The sequence below is a fragment of the Haematobia irritans genome, chromosome 1 (genome assembly GCF_050003625.1).
Source record: "Haematobia irritans isolate KBUSLIRL chromosome 1, ASM5000362v1, whole genome shotgun sequence".
Classification (NCBI taxonomy): Eukaryota; Metazoa; Arthropoda; class Insecta; order Diptera; family Muscidae; genus Haematobia; species Haematobia irritans.
Genome location: NC_134397.1, coordinates 187983011 through 188005286, shown reverse-complemented (window position 1 = coordinate 188005286; position 22276 = coordinate 187983011). Strand labels below are relative to the sequence as shown.

Sequence of the window (22276 nt, the reverse complement as noted above, 5' to 3'; positions counted from 1 at the left end):
CAAAAATTCATGAATTGGGCTTCCCCACCCACCGTATTCTCCAGATCTGGACCCCATCGAGTTTTTCTTGTTCTCAGACCTCAAAAGGATGTTCGCAGAGAAAAAAATTTGGCTGCAATGAAGATGTGATCGCCGAAACGGAGACCTATTTTGGGGCAAAACCGAAGGAGTACTACCAAAATGGTATCAAAAAATTGGAAGGTCGTTATAATCGTTGTATCGCTCTTGAAGGGAACTATGTTGAATAAGTCACCGTGGTGCAATGGTTAGCATGCCCGCCTTGCATACACAAGGATGTGGGTTCGATTCCTGCTTTGACCGAAAACCAAAAAGTGTTTCAGCGGTGGATTATCCCACCTCAGTAATGCTGGTGACATTTCTGAGGGCTTCAAAGCTTCTCTAAGTGGTTTCACTGTAATGTGAAACGCCGTTCGGACTCGGCTATAAAAAGGAGGTCCCTTGTCATTGAGCTTAACATGGATCGGGCAGCACTCAGTGATAAGGGAGAAGTTCACCAATGTGGTATCACAATGGACTGAATAGTCTAAGTGAGCCTGATACATCGGGCTGCCACCTAACCTAACCTAACCATGTTGAATAATAAAAACGAATTTTGACAAAAAAATGTGTTTTTCTTTGTTAGACTTATGTTCATAAACGTAGGAAGGCCTCTGGGGAGGGGGCTTAGACCCCCCCAGAAAAACTTTAGCCCCCCCCAGAATTTGAAAACCTATTTACGATTTTCCATTTTTATAAAAAATAAACAAGCCCAGCCAAAAAAGCGTCGACAAAAAAGTAATGAAAATTATCTTTTTGGATCCTGAAGTGGTGAAAAATTGGCGAAGAAGCGACGGAAGTCCTCCATTTCAACAGCCGTTGCACTGAATTTGCATCACTTCTTTAGGTGTGATCCGAATTCAATGTTTTGAATGTATATTAAAAAATTCTGCTATATTTTGTCAAAAAAATAATTTTTATAAGTTTTAATGGATTCTAGTGCTTGTCGGAAACGTTTGACCTCAAATATTTTCAAAAATTCACAAGTTTTTCAGATTGGATTTAGAATTTTTTTCGACAAAATTTAAATTATTTGTACATTTTATGAATTCTTACTTCGTTTTTAAGGTATTTGAAACAAAAAAGTTAAAATTTCCCATTAAAAGTATGAAAAAACCAAGTTATAAAAAATTGAATTTAAGGAACTTCCTGAGTAGTTAAAATAAAGAAAATCATTGGGAGTACATCTTCTGGAAGTGCTTTTAAAGTTGTGCCTTTGGAAGAACTTCCAAATTGTTTTGCTGGGAAATGTGTGGAACTACTTTTAGTTGCTTTATTACACTGGTAGAAAAAGTTTCGTTATATTAATGAAATGTGTCATTAAAATTGAGCCAATGAAAAAAATTCATTGATATAACGAAATTTTTCGTTATTATAACGAATTTTCTGTTAGTCAACGAAACGTTTCGTACTATTAACGAACATTTTCATTGTCTTAATGAAAATGTTTCGTTATATCAATGAAACATTTTCGTTGGCTCAATTTTAATGAAATTTTCTTTAATTTTAATGAAATTTTCTTCTTTCTGTATAAATTAATTTTCGAGTTATTTTGATGTCTAATTTTTTATCCATTTTTATGAAATAAAACATTAATTGAAATATAAATAAATGAAATATAAATTTTTAGCTAGGGGGGCTATAGCCCCCCCTAGGAAAATTGTCTAGCTACGCTAATGCTTATGTTATCAGCTAACCTGTTATCATCCAAATCGGTTGAGATTTACATATAGCTCCTGTATATGTCGCGCCCGATTTTCAAAAAATTTCCCCTTTTTACCTTATTGTTGCCACAATGGCCTCATTTATTAAACGATCTTACTCAAATTCAGCACAAGGTAATCTCCTGTAATATCAACCAAACCTGCAAAATATAATCCAAATCAGTTCAGATTAAGATACAGCTCCCATAAAGATAAATTTAGATACAGTTCCCATATAGGTTCAGAATCAACTATAGCTCCTAATATCAGACATTTCTGTTTAGATTGTGATAAAACTCCTAAAGCGATGTACCACTTAATGTGCGTAAATATGGAATATGATACCCCACAAACAATGTTTACTGATTCAGTAGGGGTGGTTTAGGGTATGATATAGTCGGCCCCGCCCGACTTTCTACTTTACCACTTGTTTTTTATTTTTTATTTTTGAAAAAGCTCTAAAATGCAATTTGGCGTTTTTACAAATCAAAAAGCACCAAATTGGCATCACTGGTTTCCAACACATCGAAATATCGATTTTTGATTATATGACGTCTTGGGCTTCTAGAGGCAGTTTAACCCGATTTTCCTCAAAATTCATATTTAATCGTATTTTAGGACGGCAATTTGCCGAATATGATCTGTATTGGTCTATATTGTGTTATAACTCCCATACGAACAGTTTTCCCGCCGCTCTAGATCTTCTAATACGCCGCAATTTTAATCCATTTTTTCTGAAAATTGATATTTACTAGTATTTTAGGAATCCAAGTAAGTATGTCGAATTTTGTGTGTATCCGGCCATGGTATAGTCCCCATATAGATTTCTCCATATATATTTTAAATTACTCATTAAAAATATGGAAAAAAGCGAGTTATAAAAAATTTAATCAAAAGAACTTCCTGTGTAGTTAAAATAAGGAACATCTTTGGGAGGACATTTTTGGAAGGACTTTTAAAGTAGAGCCTTTGGAACAATTTCCAAATTTTTGTGCTGGGTAGTGTAATGACGAACTTTGTTTCCATGTGCAATGTAAATTATGCATTTCCGTTTCCTTGACCATAACTTGAAAATTTGTTTGGTTTATTTTCCTCTTTCAAGTGCCCTATTCTAGTTGAGTACACTGTATTTGCGAATTCGGTTGTTGTTCATGTTAAGCAATGGTCGCTTTGTACACTTTGCACTTAAATTGTCAGATTACCCACATAGCCAGTGATATGTTAAGCACAGGTTAGCTGTGTACACGGCAATTATGCCGGATGTTAGCTAAACTTTTTATAAAGTTCTCCACATCACAACGTAGTGATTATCTTAACACAAATGAGAACATATGGATGTACTACCATCCAAGCACACCAACACTCACCCATTCGTCCATAAGGTTCACGATGCAAATATTTTTCGTACAAGGTCGTTTTGATATCTGATGAGTTTCATAGAAACGAAGTGTGTGAGTTGATTGTATGGGGGCCTTATATGTGGAAATTCAATCCTCAAATGACATAATATACGAGGGTTAACTTTTTTACATTAGAGAAATAAATATTAATAATGGAAATGCGCTTTACTGTTTTTTAAAATATTCCCCATAAAGATCTCCATACGTTTGCATGTATTTGAACATCCAAAATATGTTAGCTGCACGCATCAACTGCTTCTTCAGGTGTTGAAAAACTTTGACCTCTCATTTAAGTTGTTACATACGGGAATGAAAAAAAGTCATTCGGTGGACTATACGGCGGATAACTCATCAAATTGATGTGTTGAGTGCTCATAAATGCAGTTGTTTTAGTAGATGTGTGAGAGTTCTCATTGTCGTGGTGCAGAGTGGAGCCAGCGTTACCGTTGGAAGTTTTCAAAAAGTGGCATAATTATTTTTATACCCTGCGCCACACTGTGGAACAGGGTATTATAAATTAGTGCATATGTTTGCAACACCCAGAAGGAGACGAGATAGACACATGGTGTCTTTGGCAGTAATGCTCAGGGTGGGCTCCTGAATCGATCTAGCCATGTCCGTCTGTCCGTGAACACATATTTATAATCAAAGTCTAGGTTGCAGTTTTAGTCCAATCGACTTCAAATTTGGCACAAGTATGTGTTTTGGCTATTGATTTTGGAAGAAATCGGTTCAGATTTAGATATAGCTTCCATATATATATACTTCTCCCGAGTTTTACCCTAATTTGCTTAAAATTTTGCACTAGAGGAACAATTAGTACTATAGTCAAGTGTGCAAAATTTTATTGAAATCGGTTCAGATTTAGATATAGCTCCCACATATATCTTTCGCCCGATATGGACTAATACGGTCCCAGAAGCCAGAGTTTTACCCCAATTTGGTTGAAATTTTGCGTACAATTAGTAGTGTAGTCAAGAGTGCCAAATTTTATTGAAATCGGTTCAGATTTAGATATAGCTCCCATATATATCGTTCACCCGATTTACACTCATATGACCACAGTGGCCAATCTTTTACTCCGATTTAATTGAAATTTTGCACAGGGAGTAGAATTAGCATTATAGCTATGCGTGCCAAATTTGGTTGAAATCGGTTCAGATTTAGATATAGCTCCCATATATAGATTTCGCCCGATTTACACTCATATGACCACAGTGGCCAATCTTTTACTCCGATTTAATTGAAATTTTGCACAGGGAGTAGAATTAGCATTGTTAGCTCTGGTCGTGAACCAAGGGCTAATAATATTTAAAGGGGTTTTCCAAAAGGATAAAGGAAAACAACAAAAAGAATTCCACTTGAATTCATACAATTATTTGCGACTTTATTGGTCGAGGTGAAGTTGGTAACTTAACTTAAAGTACAAAAGAACCGCTTCATGCGGAGAGAAAAAATAAAACTTAACGAAAATAAATGAGATCAAAAAGAGCAAATGTACTAAAATTATTACTTCAAAAGTTAATAGGTCGTTTTGACGTTACAATTAAATGAAAATAAGATATTATTTCAACGTAATATTTAAAGAAATTAAATAAAAACAAAAAAAGTATATAAAATGAATGAAAATACTTAATCTAGTTGAACGGTGCGTTCAACATACTCCCGGGCCAGAAATAAGGTGAGGTGCACATCTTGAGAATGAGCCAAAACAGAGCATCCCGAAAGCAGAATTTTGAGTGTCCAGGCTGGGGTTGATGCGCAACTCTGAGCGGTCACCATATAGTGCGTAACGACAGATATCCGCTCCGATAACTCCTTTAATTGGACCATAGTTGTGAGGTTGGGGGTGAGCTATGGGACCCATGTCTTTCAAAAATCTTAGAACATTGCTATTCTTGACGGGTGGTGGGATGTATACTTTCAAGTCGTCAACGATGATTAGCCATTCCTTTAAAACTTTACCAGAGCGGGTAACGATTTCAAATTGGCCGTATGGAATGTTCGCCTTAAATTTGGTCCGGTAATTTAAGTGCTCTACAGCGGAATATTTGATGTGTGACTTAGGAACAGTTTTGTTGATTATAAAATTCACATCAATAAATCGTTTTCCCAGACGCAAACGACATAGAGCAACTGGAGCCAGTATAGGGGTCCCGTCTGCCAATGGGCCTCTTGGTATAGGTTCTGATATGTACTTTTCCAGAAAGGATTTAGTGGTAAGAGCCAAGGGGGCGACCTCATTAGTGCAAACAGCATTCGTTTCATTGTCGACATGTGAGGAGTTGGAAGCGTCATTCTTTGAGCTGTCCACTGTTTCACATACAGGTGGTTGAGGTATTTTGTCTGCCATAATAAAACTTTCTGAACAGGGGTCAGAAAGGGGACGATGGATCATGGTGTGGTGTGCACCAGAGCACACATTACACCGATTTGTAGAAGCGCAGTCTTTGCGTCGGTGGCGGTCTGAGAGGCAATTGAGGCAATAGTTGAATCGCTCTAGGACTGCTCGCCGTTCATCTTTGTACATCCATCGAAAATGAGTGCAATATTTAATTGGGTGGTTGAAGCCGCAAACGAAACATCTGCCCATGATGGACCTGCGGGAGAAAGAAAAGAAAGAGAGAAAAAGAGAGATAGGCACAATGAGAAATTAACATTCTAAAAAACGATCATTTGTCGATGAATCATTTAGCTTGTTATGCGAAGAGTCTAATGATGCTGTTGTAGGCAACAAGCAAAGTTTCGCGATCGGTCTCACGATTGTGCCATTTTGGGTTTTAATTTCTGCAACGCGTACATTGTTATCATTTCCGCGAATAACTTTAACGATACGACCGAGTTTCCACTCCGTGGGGGGCAAGTGGTCATCCTTGATTATGACAAAGTCATCAACTTTGATATTATTTCTTGTGGTCTTCCACTTGAAACGGCGTTGAAGCTCAGTAATATATTCCGACTTCCAACGTTGACTAAATGCATGTTGAATAGCTTTTAACCGTTTCCATCTGGATAAATGAGAAATTTCAGTTTCGTGTGGCTCAAGTAAAGACTCAGGGGGAGCGATAAGAGGAGCTCCTCTGAGCAGATGACCTGGAGTAAGTGGTAATAATTCGTCTGGATTTTCCGAGATAGGTGAAATCGGTCTGGAATTCAGCACAGCTTCAATTTTAATCAGCAAGGTCGCAAACTCTTCAAATGTGAACGATAGATTATTCGTTACTTTCTTCAGATGGGACTTCATACTTTTTACGGCGGCCTCCCATAGGCCACCCATGTGTGGAGCGTAAGGGGGTATGAAAGACCAAGAAAATCCATGAAGAGCGTATTTATCTTGGATACATTTTTCTGCGTTTTTCAAAAAATTATTGTGTTCCTGCAATAGTTTAAAATTAGCACCAACGAAGTTTCGACCGTTGTCGGAGAACATGGTTTTCGGTAAACCACGACGTCCGGTAAATCTCGAAAACGCTGCCAGGAATGAATCAGCTGAGAGGTCGGAACAAACTTCAATATGGACCGCTCTCGTTGAGAAACACACAAAGATGGCTGCGTAACCCTTAATAATCTTCGCATTTCTTAAACTTGATGACTTAATATTAAACGGGCCAGCAAAGTCCACACCCGCATAAGTGAATGGTAGCGAAAAGTTAACACGTTCAGGGGGAAGGGCCGCCATCAACTGATTTTGGAATTTTTGTTTATATATGGTGCAAGCCTTGCACTCCCTTATACATTTTCTTATACAATTTTTAAGACGGGGAATATAAAATCCTTGACGTATAGCACGGAGCATAATATTATATTCTGCATGTAGAAGAATTTGGTGAGTATATCTTACAAAGAGCATGGCGAAATGAGATTTTTCTGGTATTATGACAGGATGTCTTTCGGAGTAACTCAAGCCAGCATTTTGAAGTCTTCCACCAACTCTAAGTAGACCTTCCTTGTCTAAAAACGGATTTAGAGTCAAGATATGACTTTTATTGTTGATTTGCTTTTTTTCTTGAAGATTTTCGTATTCTCTAGGATAGTGAATGCGTTGAGCCAAAATAATTAAACGATTTTTTGTATAAACTATTTCAGCTGAGGTTAGATTTTTATTTTCAGGTTGAACTTTCCTGCGACATAATTTAACAAATCGAAACATATAGCTAACGACACGTAGTGCCCTGTTTAAAGATGAGAATCGCAAAGTTATGTCCTCTTGCAGTTCAAGATGAAACGTTGAAACCTTCTTTGTTTCAAGATCCGTAGGATCGAATGTTCTTGGTTTTGGCCAAACTTCAATCGGTTGTTGAAGCCAGGATGGCCCATGCCACCACAGTGAATTATTTATCAAATCTTGAGAAGAACACCCTCGTGTGCCCAAATCGGCAGGATTGTCATCCGTTCTTATATGTTTCCACTGTGATTCTCGAGTAATGTCCAAAATTTTCGTAACACGATTTGCTACAAACGTTTTTAAGATTTGAGGTGGCTTTTGTAGCCAGCCAAGGACGATGGATGAGTCGGTCCATAAATATAGATCATATGATTGTCCGAAAAAAAATTGAAATTGTTTTAACATTTTTGTAAGTAGCTCAGCACCACATAACTCGAGCTTTGGAATGGTGGTTTTCTTAAGTGGAGCTACTTTTGTCTTTGCAACCAGTAGGTGACTGGAAATTACTTGGTTTTCATCGACAGTCCTAATATAAATTGCGCCACAGTACGCCTTCTCCGACGCGTCGCAAAATCCGTGTATCTGGATCGGAGCTCCTGGAGAAAAATTCACGTATCGGGGGATTTTTATTTCGGCGATATTCGGCAAACTTTCGATGAACCATTTCCATTTCATTAATAAATGGGGTGGGATGCCTTCATCCCAATCTATCTTATCTTCCCACAGCTTCTGCATGAGAAGCTTTGCTGTAATAATAATTGGTCCCAACCAACCAAGTGGGTCGAAAAGTCGAGCAATGTTAGAGAGAACTTGTCGCTTTGTTGCTCCTGATGTGGGATTAATAGGTTCGACAACATAGTAAAAAATATCATGTATGGCATTCCAGCGTATGCCTAATGTTTTAATGGTGCTGGAGTCGTCGATTTTCAGAAAATCTTCATCCAGAAGATCCTCCCGGGCCAAATGTTCGAGAAGAACAGAATTATTTGCAGTCAGTTTTTTCAAGGGGAAGCACGCAGAATTTAGAGCCTTAATTAATTGGGTTTGCTTTATTTTAGCTTCTTCTAATGTGTGTCCTCCTGACAACACATCGTCAACATAAATTTCAGATCTCAAAATATCAGAAGCCTTGGGATATTGGTTTTTACAATCCTCACTCAACTGCTGCAGGGTCCGTAAGGCCAAGAAGGGCGCACAATTTATCCCAAATGTAACAGTTTTGAGTTGGAATTGTTTGGCACTTTGATTGGGACTGGGTCGAAAAATAATTTGCTGAAATTTTCTATCTTCAGGATGAATCAGAACTTGGCGATACATCTTTTGTATATCACCTGTGAAGACATATTTATAGTACCGCCACCTGAGTACAATTTGCATTAAATCTGCTTGTAAAATTGGTCCAGCATATAACACATCATTCAAGGAGAACCCACTGTCTGTCTTTTTTGAGCCATTAAATACAACTCGCAATTTGGTTGATTTGCTCTCTGGCCTAATCACAGCGTGGTGAGGCAGAAAAAATAGAAATTGTTTTTCAGCGGAAGTTTCAAAACTGTAGCATGGCTCCATGTGATCCATGTCCACATATTCTTGAAGAACTTTTTTGTAACAAATGTTGAGATCAGGAGTTTTTTCTAACGTTTTTTCCATGCGATGGAATTGGGCAAGTGCCATATTTCTAGAACGTCCTAAATAAACTTTCTCTGGAAACTCTGCCTTAAAAGGAAGACGTACGACAAATCTGCCATCAGATTGGCGAAAGGTTGTCTGCCGAAAAAAATCTTCACAAAATTGACCCTCTTCTGAAATAGGATTCGATCTTTCAGTTTCTTCGATCTCCCAAAATTTCCGTAATTGTTCATGTAGAAGAAAATCATCAGAACTTGATACAAGAGTTGAAAAACTATGAACATCCGCGGATGGTAAAGGACCGGATAAATACCACCCAAAATAAGATTCTCGAGCCTCAAGGCCGCTCTCGATAATAGATCGAACACCATTTAAATTTATAGAAGGCAAGTAATCACTTCCAATTATCATGTCAATAGGTCCAGGCTTAAAAAAATTTGGGTCTGCTAACTTTAAATCGTGCAGATCAGGGAGATTTTCGATTCTAGCTTGCTTTGACGGCAAAAAATGTGTAAGCTTTGGCACAACGATAGCATTTGCTTTTATTTTAAAATTCGAGATCCTTGATTTTATATTAACGCAGCATAATGATTTTGAGTTACCAACAACCGTCCCACCGAGCCCAGAAATTTGAAAGTTACTCGTTACTATAGGGAGGTTTAAAGTTTGTTGAACTCGTCGTGATATAAATGTTCTCTCCGACCCTGCATCTAAAAGAACACGTAAGGTATACAATTCTCCTGCATGGTCAATGTCAATAAGAGACGTAGGTAAAATAGTTGTCCCGCCATTTTGAGTGAAATGCGCTTGAACATTAGTTGACTGAGAACTGGTGCTGGGTATTTCCGAAGGCACAGGAGAGGAAGCTGGTTGTTCCGAAGCTTGTACTTGTTCTCGGCGAGAACTATTTTTTCTTTCATTGGATTCAAGATGAAGCATTGTGTGATGCTTCTTATTACATTTTGAGCATGATCTGTCACTCGTGCAATTCGATTTAAAATGAGATGGAGAGAGACAGTTCGAGCAGTATTTGTTTGAATATACATATTTCAGACGATCGTTGACCGAAAGTGATTTAAAATAGTTGCAATTGCGCAATGGATGATTACGATTACATTTTTTACATAAGTATTTTTGCTTTTCCGATTCTATGTTGGACACGAAAGATTGAGATTTTTGCTGTTGTCCATGACTTTCTCTCGAATTGGATTTTCGAAAATCTGAGATTGTTTCTATTATTTCAATTCGTTTGGAGAGAAAAGAACTCATTTGCAACCAAGTTGGCAACTCTTTATGATTGCTGAGCGAGTCTTCCCAGGCACGTAAAGTATCCTCTGGAAGTTTTGTGGAACAGAGGTGGACCAATATGGGGTCCCAATTATCCGTGTTGATTTTGTAGGATTTAAAAATTGACAAACTATCATTGATACCACTTTGTATCTGCCGAATAGATTTTGGGGTCTCCATTTGAATTGATGGTAAACCGAAAAGTTGTTTCATCTGTTGATGAACTAAAATTCTTGGATTTTCATAGCGCGTTACTAGCGCATCCCATGCCAGCTGAAAATTTTCATCTACCAGGTCAAACTTTTTCACGATTTGGTAGGCCTCCCCCCTCGTTTTGCTTCGCAAGTGGTAAAGCTTTTGCGCTGGCGATAATTCGGGATGATTGGAGAAAACGGCTGTAAAAATATCCCGAAACGCCGGCCATTTCGAATAACCCCCTTCGAATGGGTGGGTATCGCAAGGTGGGAGCTTAAGAGAAGAAAACCCAGGTTGGATCATCGATGTCTCCATTTTGAGAGACTCATCTGGTTTAAACTGTGATTTTCTTTTTCGCATTTCGATCACTTTAGTCTTACATTTCCTGTAAGCTAAACTTGCCTCTTCATATTTTGTGGTAGCCGTTCCACCAAATTCGTTCGTTAAAGCCTCATCCTCACCTGTCATTATTTCTTCGAATGAAACAGTGAGCTTGGACCAACGTCTTTCCAATTCAGCTTGCTCCACGTCGAGCTGAGAAATATTTATGTCATCTTTTGCAAATTTAAAGTTATTACAAAATTGTATCACTTGACCGTGGTTGAAGAGATATTTTCTACGTGCCGCCATTTTTTATTGTTTTTGTATTTATTTTCGAAAAATCGAAAAAATTGATTAAAAAATCTAAATTTGAAATTTCAACAATAACCCTGATAGTGGTAATAATCAAAGTTGCTGGACTAATTATCGTAGTTTTGCTACTTGGTTCTTTTAATTACCAAAAGTTTAATTAAAAAAAATATTCTGTATTTTCGTTTGAAAGTCTCTATTTTTTAGTTTCAAGATGAATTTAAAATGTCCCGAAGAATAAAATTTAAAATTGTGTAGTTAGGCAAACTCGTTTTAAATTTAAATATTTTTGTTGTTGTTTTGGATATGTTTACTTTAATTCATATTTTCCATATGACAACACTTCTTTAATTTGGCTTTTCGGTTGATATACTTATTCAAAATAAACCACAAAATTTAGTCAAGTTGATAATAAAAATCAGTTTGGCACTATAAAATGTTTATATTTAAATTTCTTTTCTCCACAATAAAATGTTCATATATTGCGATATTTTGTAGTTTGAAATGTTTCCCGATTGTTTTCTTTCACTTTAATTAACATTTAAAAATTATTTCCAACAATTCCTGTATATTTGTTTACAATCCTAGGTTTAATGAAATTAGCTCCGTCTGGCAACATCTGATGTGCTCTATCCCCAATTTTATATGCGAATTTATGCGTATGTAGGGCAATGCACAAAATGTTGCATAGATGACTTCTATGTTAACAATGTTGTTGTTGTACACACAAGCTGTGGCTATCCAGACTTGTTGTTGTTGTAAGCATAGACTATATGCAAAGAGACACTGTTAGAGTTGTTGTAGATCGATGGTCACGTACACCACTGGCCTTGAACAAAAAGAACCGTTGGGTTTCTTTTCACCAAATAATTTTTGGGAAACTTTATTTGCTTTACACAATTTATAATTTTGAGAATATTTATTTCAACTACTGGCACTCGTTGATGTTTTTAGTTCGATCGTTTATTTCTTTTATTTAAATATTTGTTTTACCGGCAAGGTGCTATGTTTTGTCATAGAATTATTTTGTAACTTTTTCCAGCCAAGACACCAAATTGTTAAAAAGAATTTCAAACCACTCACCTTATTTGCACTGATGAATTGCTTGAGGGTTTTTTGTTGCTTATGTTGAATTTCTGCTGCTTTTTGTATTTGCAAGAGGGGGCACTATTCAAATAGTCTTTGATAGAAATTTTCAATGTCTTTTATATCTTTATATTTCACAATAACTAGAACACTTTTTAGACGATCAACGGATAATTTTATAATGTCTTTACCGCACTTTCTTTATAATTTCTTGAAGTTTATTAAATTTGATCACCGATACGTCCGTTTAGTTTAAATGAAAATAACTTTGATTTTGTTCTTCTTCATACGTCTGTATGTGTAGTTGTGTGTGTAACTAACATCTACCGGTTATCAAATTAATAACTATTCACTAATAATGAAGAACGATTGGAACTGAAACAAATGTCTGATTTGTCGCGAGTGTTCGTTGTACAATTTGTTGTTGCGTGATATATATATATAATGCAATTATATACAAGACTTTGCGGAATTTATTTACTTTTTCAGTTGATTTTGTTATTGTAAATATTACTTTTGTTTTAGGGCTGCGTCCATAGGTTATGGTGATTATTACGCAATATGTTAAAGAATAGATGGCGAGATTTTTGAACGTTTCGTTGTACGTAGAATACAAATTGATCGTAATATCAGAATGCTAATTCTCACTGTACATACCTGTTCAGTTCTTCTTTACTTTACTTTGTACCAAGGTGGCCTCCGATGGACTTTTGCCGTAGAAATGGAGTTGATATTCGTTGGTCAAACTTGTTGTACGTAATACAAATGATCAATGCAGCCAATTAGTAGATGACACCGTATAAACCGCCTTAGTTTCTGCTTTTGTTTTGTGATGGAGAAATGAACCATTTACATTCAACTTCTCGACATGAAATCCCAGAATCTAGGTTAGACAATCTGGTGATTTATAATTCACTGGAACGTAATTCCAATCCTAACGTCGCTAGGATTTTTCGAAGGACCATATGTTAGCTCTGGTCGTGAACCAAGGGCTAATAATATTTAAAGGGGTTTTCCAAAAGGATAAAGGAAAACAACAAAAAGAATTCCACTTGAATTCATACAATTATTTGCGACTTTATTGGTCGAGGTGAAGTTGGTAACTTAACTTAAAGTACAAAAGAACCGCTTCATGCGGAGAGAAAAAATAAAACTTAACGAAAATAAATGAGATCAAAAAGAGCAAATGTACTAAAATTATTACTTCAAAAGTTAATAGGTCGTTTTGACGTTACAATTAAATGAAAATAAGATATTATTTCAACGTAATATTTAAAGAAATTAAATAAAAACAAAAAAAGTATATAAAATGAATGAAAATACTTAATCTAGTTGAACGGTGCGTTCAACAAGCATTATAGCTATGCGTGCCAAATTTGGTTGAAATCGGTTCAGATTTAGATATAGCTCCCATATCTATGTTTTTCTGATTTCGACAAAAATTGTCAAAATACCAACATTTTCCTTGTAAAATCGCCACTGCTTAGTCGAAAAGTTGCAAAAATGACTCTAATTTCCCTAAACTTCTTATACATATATATCGAGCGATAAATCATAAATAAACTTTTGCAAAGTTTCGTTAAAATTGCTTCAGATTTAAATGTTTCCCATATTTTTTTACTAAAATTGTATTCCACCCTAGTGCATTAGCCAACTTAAATTTTGAGTCTATGGATTTTGTAAAAGTCTATCAAATTCTGCCCAAATATTTAAATGTATGTGTTTGGGACAGACCTATATAGCCCCCAACACATTTGACGGATGTGATATGGTATCGAAAATTTAGATCTACAAAGTGGTGCAGGGTATAATATAGTCGGCCCCGCCCGACTTTAGACTTTCCTTACTTGTTGAAAAGTGGTACATTCTTCTTATTAACTTATACAAAAAAATTTTAAAAATAAATACTGCTATGAGGTCGAGTTAAAATATATTTTGCGATTCGTACAAACTGGAGGACAAATCATATTTTAAATTATTTTTTATGCGTTTATAAAATAATCAGGCCTTTAAATTATATATTTAAATTTATTTACGATATCAAATTAATTTATATCATCATTGTGTGTTTAGCAATGCGGATTTAAGAATCTTCTTTTATTAATTTTTATACCCACCACCTTAGAATGGTGACGGGGGTGTAATCAGTTTGTCATTCCGTTTGTAACACATCGAAGTATCGATTTCCGACTATATAAAGTATATATATTCTTGATCAGGGAGAATTTAAAAGACGATATAGCCATGTCCGTCCGTCCGTCTGTCTGGCTGTCTGTTGTAATCACGCTACAATCTTCAATAATGAAGCCCTCGTGCGGAAATTTCGCACAAATTCGTCGTTTGTCTGCAGGCAGGTCAAGTTCGAAGATGGGCTTTATCGGTCCAAATTTTGATATAGTCCCCATATAAAGCGACCTCCCGGTTTGGGGTCTTGGGTTTATAAAAACCGTAGTTTCTATCCAATTTGTCTGAAAATGGATATCTAGAGATATTCTAGGACCACAAAGAGTTGTACCAAAAATGGTAAATGTCGGTCCATATTTTGGTATAGCCCCCATATAGACCGATCTTTTGATTTAACTTCTTGGGCCTATAGAATCCGTAGTTTTTATCAAATTTGCCTGAAATTGGAAATCTAGAAGTATTTTACGACCACAAAGAGGTATGCCGAAAATAGTGAGTATCGGTCCATGTTTTGATATAGCCCCCATATAGACCAATCTCCAGGTTTTACTTCTTGGGCTTATAGAAACCGTAGTTTTTATCCAATTCGCTTAAAATTAGAAATCTAGAGGTATTTTAGGACTATAAAGAGGTGTGCCGAAAATGGCGTGTACTGGTCCATGTTTTGATATATCCCCCATATAGACCGATCTCCCGATTTTACTTCTTGGGCTTATAGAAACCGTAGTTTTTATCCAATTTGCCTGAAATTGGAAATGTAGAGGTATTTTAGGAGCGTAAATATGTATATCGAAAATAGTGAGTATCGGTCAATGTTTTGATATAGCCCCCATATAGACCGATCTCCCGATTTTACTTATTGGGCTTATAGACACCGTAGTTTTTATCCTATTTGCCTGAAATTGGAGATCTAGATGTCTTGTAAGACCACAAATACGTGTGTCGAAAATGGCGTGTATTTTTCCATGTTTGGTATATCCCCCATATAGACCGATCCCCCGATTTTACTTCTTGGGCTTATAGAAACCGTAGTTTTTATCCAATTCGCCTGAAATTGGAAATCTAGAGGTATTTTAGGACCATAAAGAGGTGTGCCGAAAATGGCGTGTATTGGTTCATGTTTTGGTCTATCGCCCATATAGACTGATCTCCCGATTTTATTTCTTGGGATTTCTATAATCCCGTAGTTTTTATCCAATTTGCATGAAATTCGAAATCTAGAATGTTTTAGTATAGAACCCATATAGACCGATATTCCGATTTTACTTTTGGGTTTGTAGAAACCGTAGTTGTTGGAGGGTGTTTAGGACTATAAATAGGTGTGCAAGAAATGATTTTATTGTTTGGGATTCTAGAAACCGTAGTTTTTGTCCAATTTGCATGAAATTCGAAATCTAGAATTATTTTAGGACCATAAAGAGTGCCGAAAACGGTGAGTATCGGTCCATGTTTTAGTATAGCCCCCATAAGACCGATCTGCCGATTTCACTCATTGAGTTTCTAGAAACCGTAGTTTTCATCAGATTTGCGTGAAATTGTAAATATACTGGTATTTTAGACTTACAAAAACGTGTATCGGGTTTAGTTTTTTATCGGTCCATTGGTAAGGCCTCCATGTAGACCGATTTCACTTCATACGTGGTAGGTTAGGTGGCAGCCCGATGTATCAGGCTCACTTCGACTATTCAGCCCATTGTGATACCACATTGGTGAACTTCTCTCTTATCACTGAGTGCTACCCGATTCCATGTTAAGCACAAAGACAAGGGACCTCGTTTTTACAGCCGAGTCCGAACGGCGTTCCGCATTGCAGTGAGACCACTTAGAGAAGCTTTGAAACCCTCAGAAATGTCACCAGCATTACTGAGGTGGGATAATCCACCGCTGAAAAACTTTTTGGTGTTCGTCGAACAGGAATCGAACCCACGACCTTGTGTATGCAAGGCGGGCATGCTAACCATTGGACCACGGTGGCTCCCTACGTGGTATATGTTAGACCAAAAAAAAAAAAAACAAGTAAGGAAAGTCTAAAGTCGTGGCGGGGCCGACTATATTATACCTTCCACCACTTTGTAGATCTAAATTTTCGATACCATATCACATCCGTCAAATGTGTTGGGTGCTATATATAAAGGTTTGTCCCAAATACATACATTTAAATATCACTCGATTTGGACAGAATTTGATAGACTTTTACAAAATCTATAGACTCAAAATTTAAGTTGGCTAATGCACTAGGGTGGAACACAATTTTAGTAAAAAACAAGTAAGGAAAGTCTAAAGTCGGGCGGGGCCGACTATATTATACCCTGCACCACTTAGTAGATCTAAATTTTCGATACAATATCACATCCGTCAAATGTGTTGGGGCTATATATAAAGGTTTGTCCAAATACATACATTTAAATATCACTCGATTTGGACAGAATTTGATAGACTTTTACAAAATCTATAGACTCAAAATTTAAGTCGGCTAATGGACTAGGGTGGAACAGTGTTAGTTGAAAAAATGACTCTAAATTTTAAAAAAATTTAGAGTCATTTTTTTCAACTATTCGACTAAGCAGTGGCGATTATACAAGGAAAATGTTGGTATTTTGACAATTTTTGTCGAAATCAGAAAAACATATATATGGGAGCTATATATAAATCTGAACCGATTTCAACCAAATTTGGCACGCATAGCAACAATGCTAATTCTACTCCCTGTGCAAAATTTCAACTAAATCGGAGCAAAAAATTGGCCTCTGTGGACAAAGGAGTGTAAATCGGGCGAAAGCTATATATGGGAGCTATATCTAAATCTGAACTGATTTGGATGATATTTTGCAAGTTTTTCGAGACTCATAAAATATTGGGATGTACGGAATTTGAGGAAGATTGGTTGATATACACGCCAATTATGACCAGATCGGTGAAAAATATATATGGAAGCTATATATAAATCTGAACCGATTTTTTCCAAAATCAATACGGATCGTCTGTGAGCCGAAACAGGACCCCATACCAAATTTTAGGACAATCGGACAAAAACTGCGAGCTGAACTTTGCACACAAAAATACATCAACAGACAGACAGACAGACGGACATCACTAAATCGACTCAGAATTTAATTCTAAGACGATCGGTATACTAAACGATGGGTCTCAGACTTTTCCTTCTTGGCGTTACATACAAATGCACAAACTTATTATACCCTGTACCACAGTAGTGGTGAAGGGTATAAAAACACAGATTAAATACGTATATAATTCAATTCTTGACCCGGTATATGGTATAGGGAAGTTTATAAATAATTACCAACGGATATGAAGTTTTGAACGGTCGTTCGAGAGCCGAATTGAAATATGGGGGTCGCTTTATAAGGGGGGCTATATACATTTACGAACCGATATGGACCAATATTTGTGTGATTGGGGATAGGTTTATCTGGGGGGCTTTATATAACTATAGACCGATATGGACCAATTTTGACATGGTTGTTAGCGGCCATATACCAGCACAATGTAACAATTCCAGCCGAATCGGATGAATTTTGCTCCTCTAAGAGGCTCCGGATGTCAAATCTGGAGATCGGTTTATATGGGGACTATACATAATTATAGACCGCTAGGAATAAATTTTTGCACGGTTGTTAGGGACCACATTCTAAACCCACGTACCAAATTTCAACCCGATCGGATGAATTTTGCTCCTCCAAGAGGCTTTGGGGATCGGTTTATGGAGACTATATATAATTATGGGCCGATATGGACCAATTTTTGCATGGTTATTAGAAACCATATAGATTCTAACACCATATACCAAATTTCAGCCGGATCTGATGAAATTTGCTTTTCTTAGAGGCTCCGCAAGCTAAATCTAGGGATCAGTTTATTTGGGGGCTATATATAATTATGGGCAAATATGGACCAATTGCATGGTTGGTAGAGACCATATACTAACACCACGTACCAAATTTCAGCCAGATCGGATGAAATATGCTTATCTTAGAGGCTCCGCTAGTCAAATCTGGGGGTCCGTTTATATGGGGGCTAAACATAAAATAAAAAATATCGGTCCAATACCATCCAATCCACAATAATAGCAACTAATTGTGCCAAGTTTCAAGTCGATAGCTTGTTTCGTTCGGAAGTTAGCGTGATTTCAACAGACGGACGGACATGCTTAGATCGACTCAGAATTTCACCACGACCCAGAATATATATACTTTATGGGATCTTAGAGCAATATAATGCGATGTGTAACAAACGTGGTGCAATGGTTAGCATGCCCGCCTTGCATACACAAGGTTGTGGGTTCGATTCCTGCTTCGACCGAACACCAAAAAGTTTTTCAGCGGTGGATTATCCCACCTCAGTAATGCTGGAGACATTTCTGAGGGTTTCAAAGCTTCTCTAAGTGGTTTCACTGCAATGTGGAACGCCGTTCGTACTCGGCTATAAAAAGGAGGTCCCTTGTCATTGAGTTTAACATGGGAATCGGGCAGCACTCAGTGATAAGAGAGAAGTTCACCAATGTGGTATCACAATGAACTGAATAGTCTAAGTGAGCCTGATACATCGGGCTGCCACCTAACCTAACCTACAAACGGAATCATAAATTTAATATAGCCTCCATCTAATGGTGGAGGGTATAAAAAAGTCTCTAATACTTATTGTAATCTCTACTCCCCTAGCTTAAACCTTCTCTAGCCGTTTTCTGTTTGTTTTTGGTTCAAATTTTGATTACTCTGATTAAATATGCACTTTGTTTTAAAATGTGTTGCATTAATTAACTAATGATGGCCTTCTCTAATTTGAAATAACCTTCAGGAAACTCAAGTCGGTGCAATTAAATTCAGTTACATAATCATTTTACTTCACCTTATCGTTGCACTTACCAAGGCCTGACCCATATTTACTTTACCAATGATTCCCACGCTGACTAGCTAAGGGATCAAAGAAATCGTAATGAAATGTTGCACTAAAAAGCCATTATCGTCATTGGCTTTTACCTTGCTCACTATGGCGTGCTAGGTTCTTTTGAGTCATCCAATCCAGCCACTGCTGGTGTAACGGATATTACTTTGGAAATTAAGATTGAAAAAGTAAAAGCGCAGTAAACTGTAAGCAATTCAACACACATACATACACACACACACGTGTTCACATACACATGAGTTTGAATTGATAGAGAGAGTCATGAAAGAACTGGAGTAGTTTAGTTTATTATTATTATTTGCTTTTATTTGATTTCACAAAAATATCATCTAAACTTGTATTTATTAACCTACATTAAAGGCACAGTATGTTTGGGAGAATAGTATGAATTTGTCAAGACATTTTAATTTATTAGATAATTTATTGCATCTGCTTGCAATAAAGTTAATTTTTATGATGGAAATTTTCAAAATATTTAATCGTCCATTAGGAAAAGTTGTAAAATATTTTAACTATATAACATTATCAAGCAATGAAAGTATATGATTGCTGGTTATTACTCAGTTGGTGGTAAATGAAATGTGTATCATTTGCAGATTGTGGGAGCTTTAAATTCATTAATTTCATATATAGAGGGATCATTTTCGTATTTCATTAAAATTAACAACAAAATAGTTAAAAGTGGACTTTTAAACCCTATTCCATTGTAGGTGTCAATAGCTTAACCTTGTCATTGCATTGTTTATTGGGCTAAAATAACGAGAACTTAGAGATTAAGTTGATCATTTGGTGAAATTAGAGCACCTCATTTTTTTTTAATATCTGGCCCCATTTGGCAGAGCTTTTAAAACTGGACTAAAGTTCCCCGATTTGATTGAACATTTCATGGAAGCTACGTGATGGACTCTAAAGAAAGATCTGCTAATTTATTTTTCAATATTTGTTTGAAGAGCGGGACCTCCCTTTTGCCCGACTTGTTTTAAATATAGCGAAAAAAATAAACTTTTTCGATTTAGTTGAAGTGTACAGAGAAATCAACATGAGGTACATGGACATTTGGACGGGGAGGAAGGCTGCCCTTGCAAGACTTTTTGAAAATTCAACTTAAGATCTTCGATTGGCTTTAAAATCTCAGGGAAGGTTTGTGGTGGGTTGACCCTTGACAAAGATTCGATACTTTATTTTTCTATATTTGGTCGGGGACTTGTTTTTAGGCACAATAAAAAACTAAACTTCTCCTATTAACTTGAAATTTGCTGAGGACGTGGACGGAGCATTTGTCCTACTTGTTTTTAAGTACAATGAAAAACTAAACTTCTCCTATTACCTGGAGATTTACAGAGGACATGGACGGAGCTTTTGCCCTACTTGTATTTAAGTACAACGAAAAACTAAACTTCTCCGATTAATTTTAAATTTGCAGTGGACGTGGGCGGAGCTTATGGAATTAATACTGATATTCATTTAACAAGGCTGAACTGAGTTACTTAAAGTTTTCAGAGAACATAGAATGTGGTCATGTCGTGAAAATTGGGTACCTTAGTTTTTTATATCTTGTCGGGGAGGAGAACCTCCCCCTTGCCCGACATATTTAAAAACCAAACCATTTACCAAAATTTCAAAAAATTTAACCAAAAATGTACCAAGTTATAAAAATCTCATTTTGAGTATTGGTGGATGGAAAAACATTTTTTCAAATTTCTTCTAAAATAAAAATATAAAACATTTATTTGAAATTTTTTCTTGTTTTACTTTAGCAGCTTATTTCAACATTTACAACTAACTTATGATCTTTCCCAATGGCGATATTTTTTGGGTGCGTTAATAAATATCCCTTAAATTGTAAATGTGTCGATATTTTATACGTTTTAACGATTTCAGCTTGCACCAATAAGCGGAAGTTGTTACTTTTATCATAAAGGGAGAACTTACTCACAACGCACTTTGATAGTCTCTGATTACCAAACAAAAATTAAGATTTTTAAAGATATTAACCTAATAGTCCAAAAGAAATTTTCATTCATTCAAACTTTATTTCTACAGAATGTTTTGTCAAAATGTTATTTCAACAAAAACTATTTTGAAAATATTGTTTCTATGAAATTTTAATCAAAGTTGTATCATTATTGGTTTGATTTCAAGATCAAATGTTTGTCAAAATTTATTTGGGCAAAGCCTTTTAAACTTCCAGATGATTAGATGGTCGACCGTGTTTGATCTCTCACATTTCTCATCAACAGCAAAAATATCAATCAATTATCAGAATAAATTCGCATAATTGATAATTCATTAACCTCCCGAAAACGGTTAATGAATTTTACTTTTATGGAAAATTTTGTCAAAATTTTATTTCTATAGAAAATTTTGGCGAAAATTTGTATTTCAATAGAAAATTTTGCCAAAATTTTATTTCTATAGAAAATTTTATCAAAACTTTATTTCTATGGAAAATTTTGTCAAGATTTTATTTCTATAGAAAATTTTGTCAAATTTTATTTCTATAGAAAATTTTGTCAAATTTTATTTCTATAGAAAATTTTGTCAAAATTACATTTCTATGGAAAATTTTGTCAAAATTTAATTTCTATTAAAAATTTTGTCAAAATTTTATTTCTATAGAAAAAATTAAAAAAAAAAAATATTTCTATAGAAAATTTTGTCAAAATTTTATTTCTACAGAAAATTTTGTCAAAATTTTATTTCTATAGAAAATTTTGGCAAAATTTTATTTCTATAGAAAATGTTGGCGAAAATTTGTATTTCAATAGAAAATTTTTACAAAATTTTATATCTATAAAAAATTTTGACAAAATTTTATTTCTATAGAAAATTTTGTCAAAATTTTAGTTCTATGGAAAATTTTGTCAAAATTTAGTTTCTACAAAAAATTTTGTCAAAATTTTATTTCTATAGAACATTTTGCCAAACTTTTATTTATATAGCAAATTTTGTCAAAATTTCATTTCTAATTTTACAATTATTAATCGAGCTTTATGGACAGATTTAGATTAAGGAAC

At 35.7% G+C, this 22276-nt stretch overlaps 2 protein-coding genes across 2 annotated transcripts in view; one reads left to right on the top strand and one right to left on the bottom strand.

Moving 5' to 3' along the window:
* beat-VII (Immunoglobulin domain-containing protein beaten path VII) overlaps window positions 1-22276 on the top strand; it is a 275572-nt gene that overhangs the window by 227582 nt on the left and 25714 nt on the right. The window lies entirely within an intron of this gene.
* On the bottom strand, window positions 4792-12383 carry LOC142222294 (uncharacterized). Its single transcript, XM_075292342.1, has 2 exons — window positions 12150-12383; window positions 4792-5760 (listed from the first exon to the last, which is right to left on the bottom strand). The coding sequence occupies exon 2, from the start codon at window positions 5751-5753 to the stop codon at window positions 4815-4817; it is 939 nt and encodes a 312-aa protein (XP_075148457.1). The 5' UTR covers window positions 5754-5760; window positions 12150-12383; the 3' UTR covers window positions 4792-4814.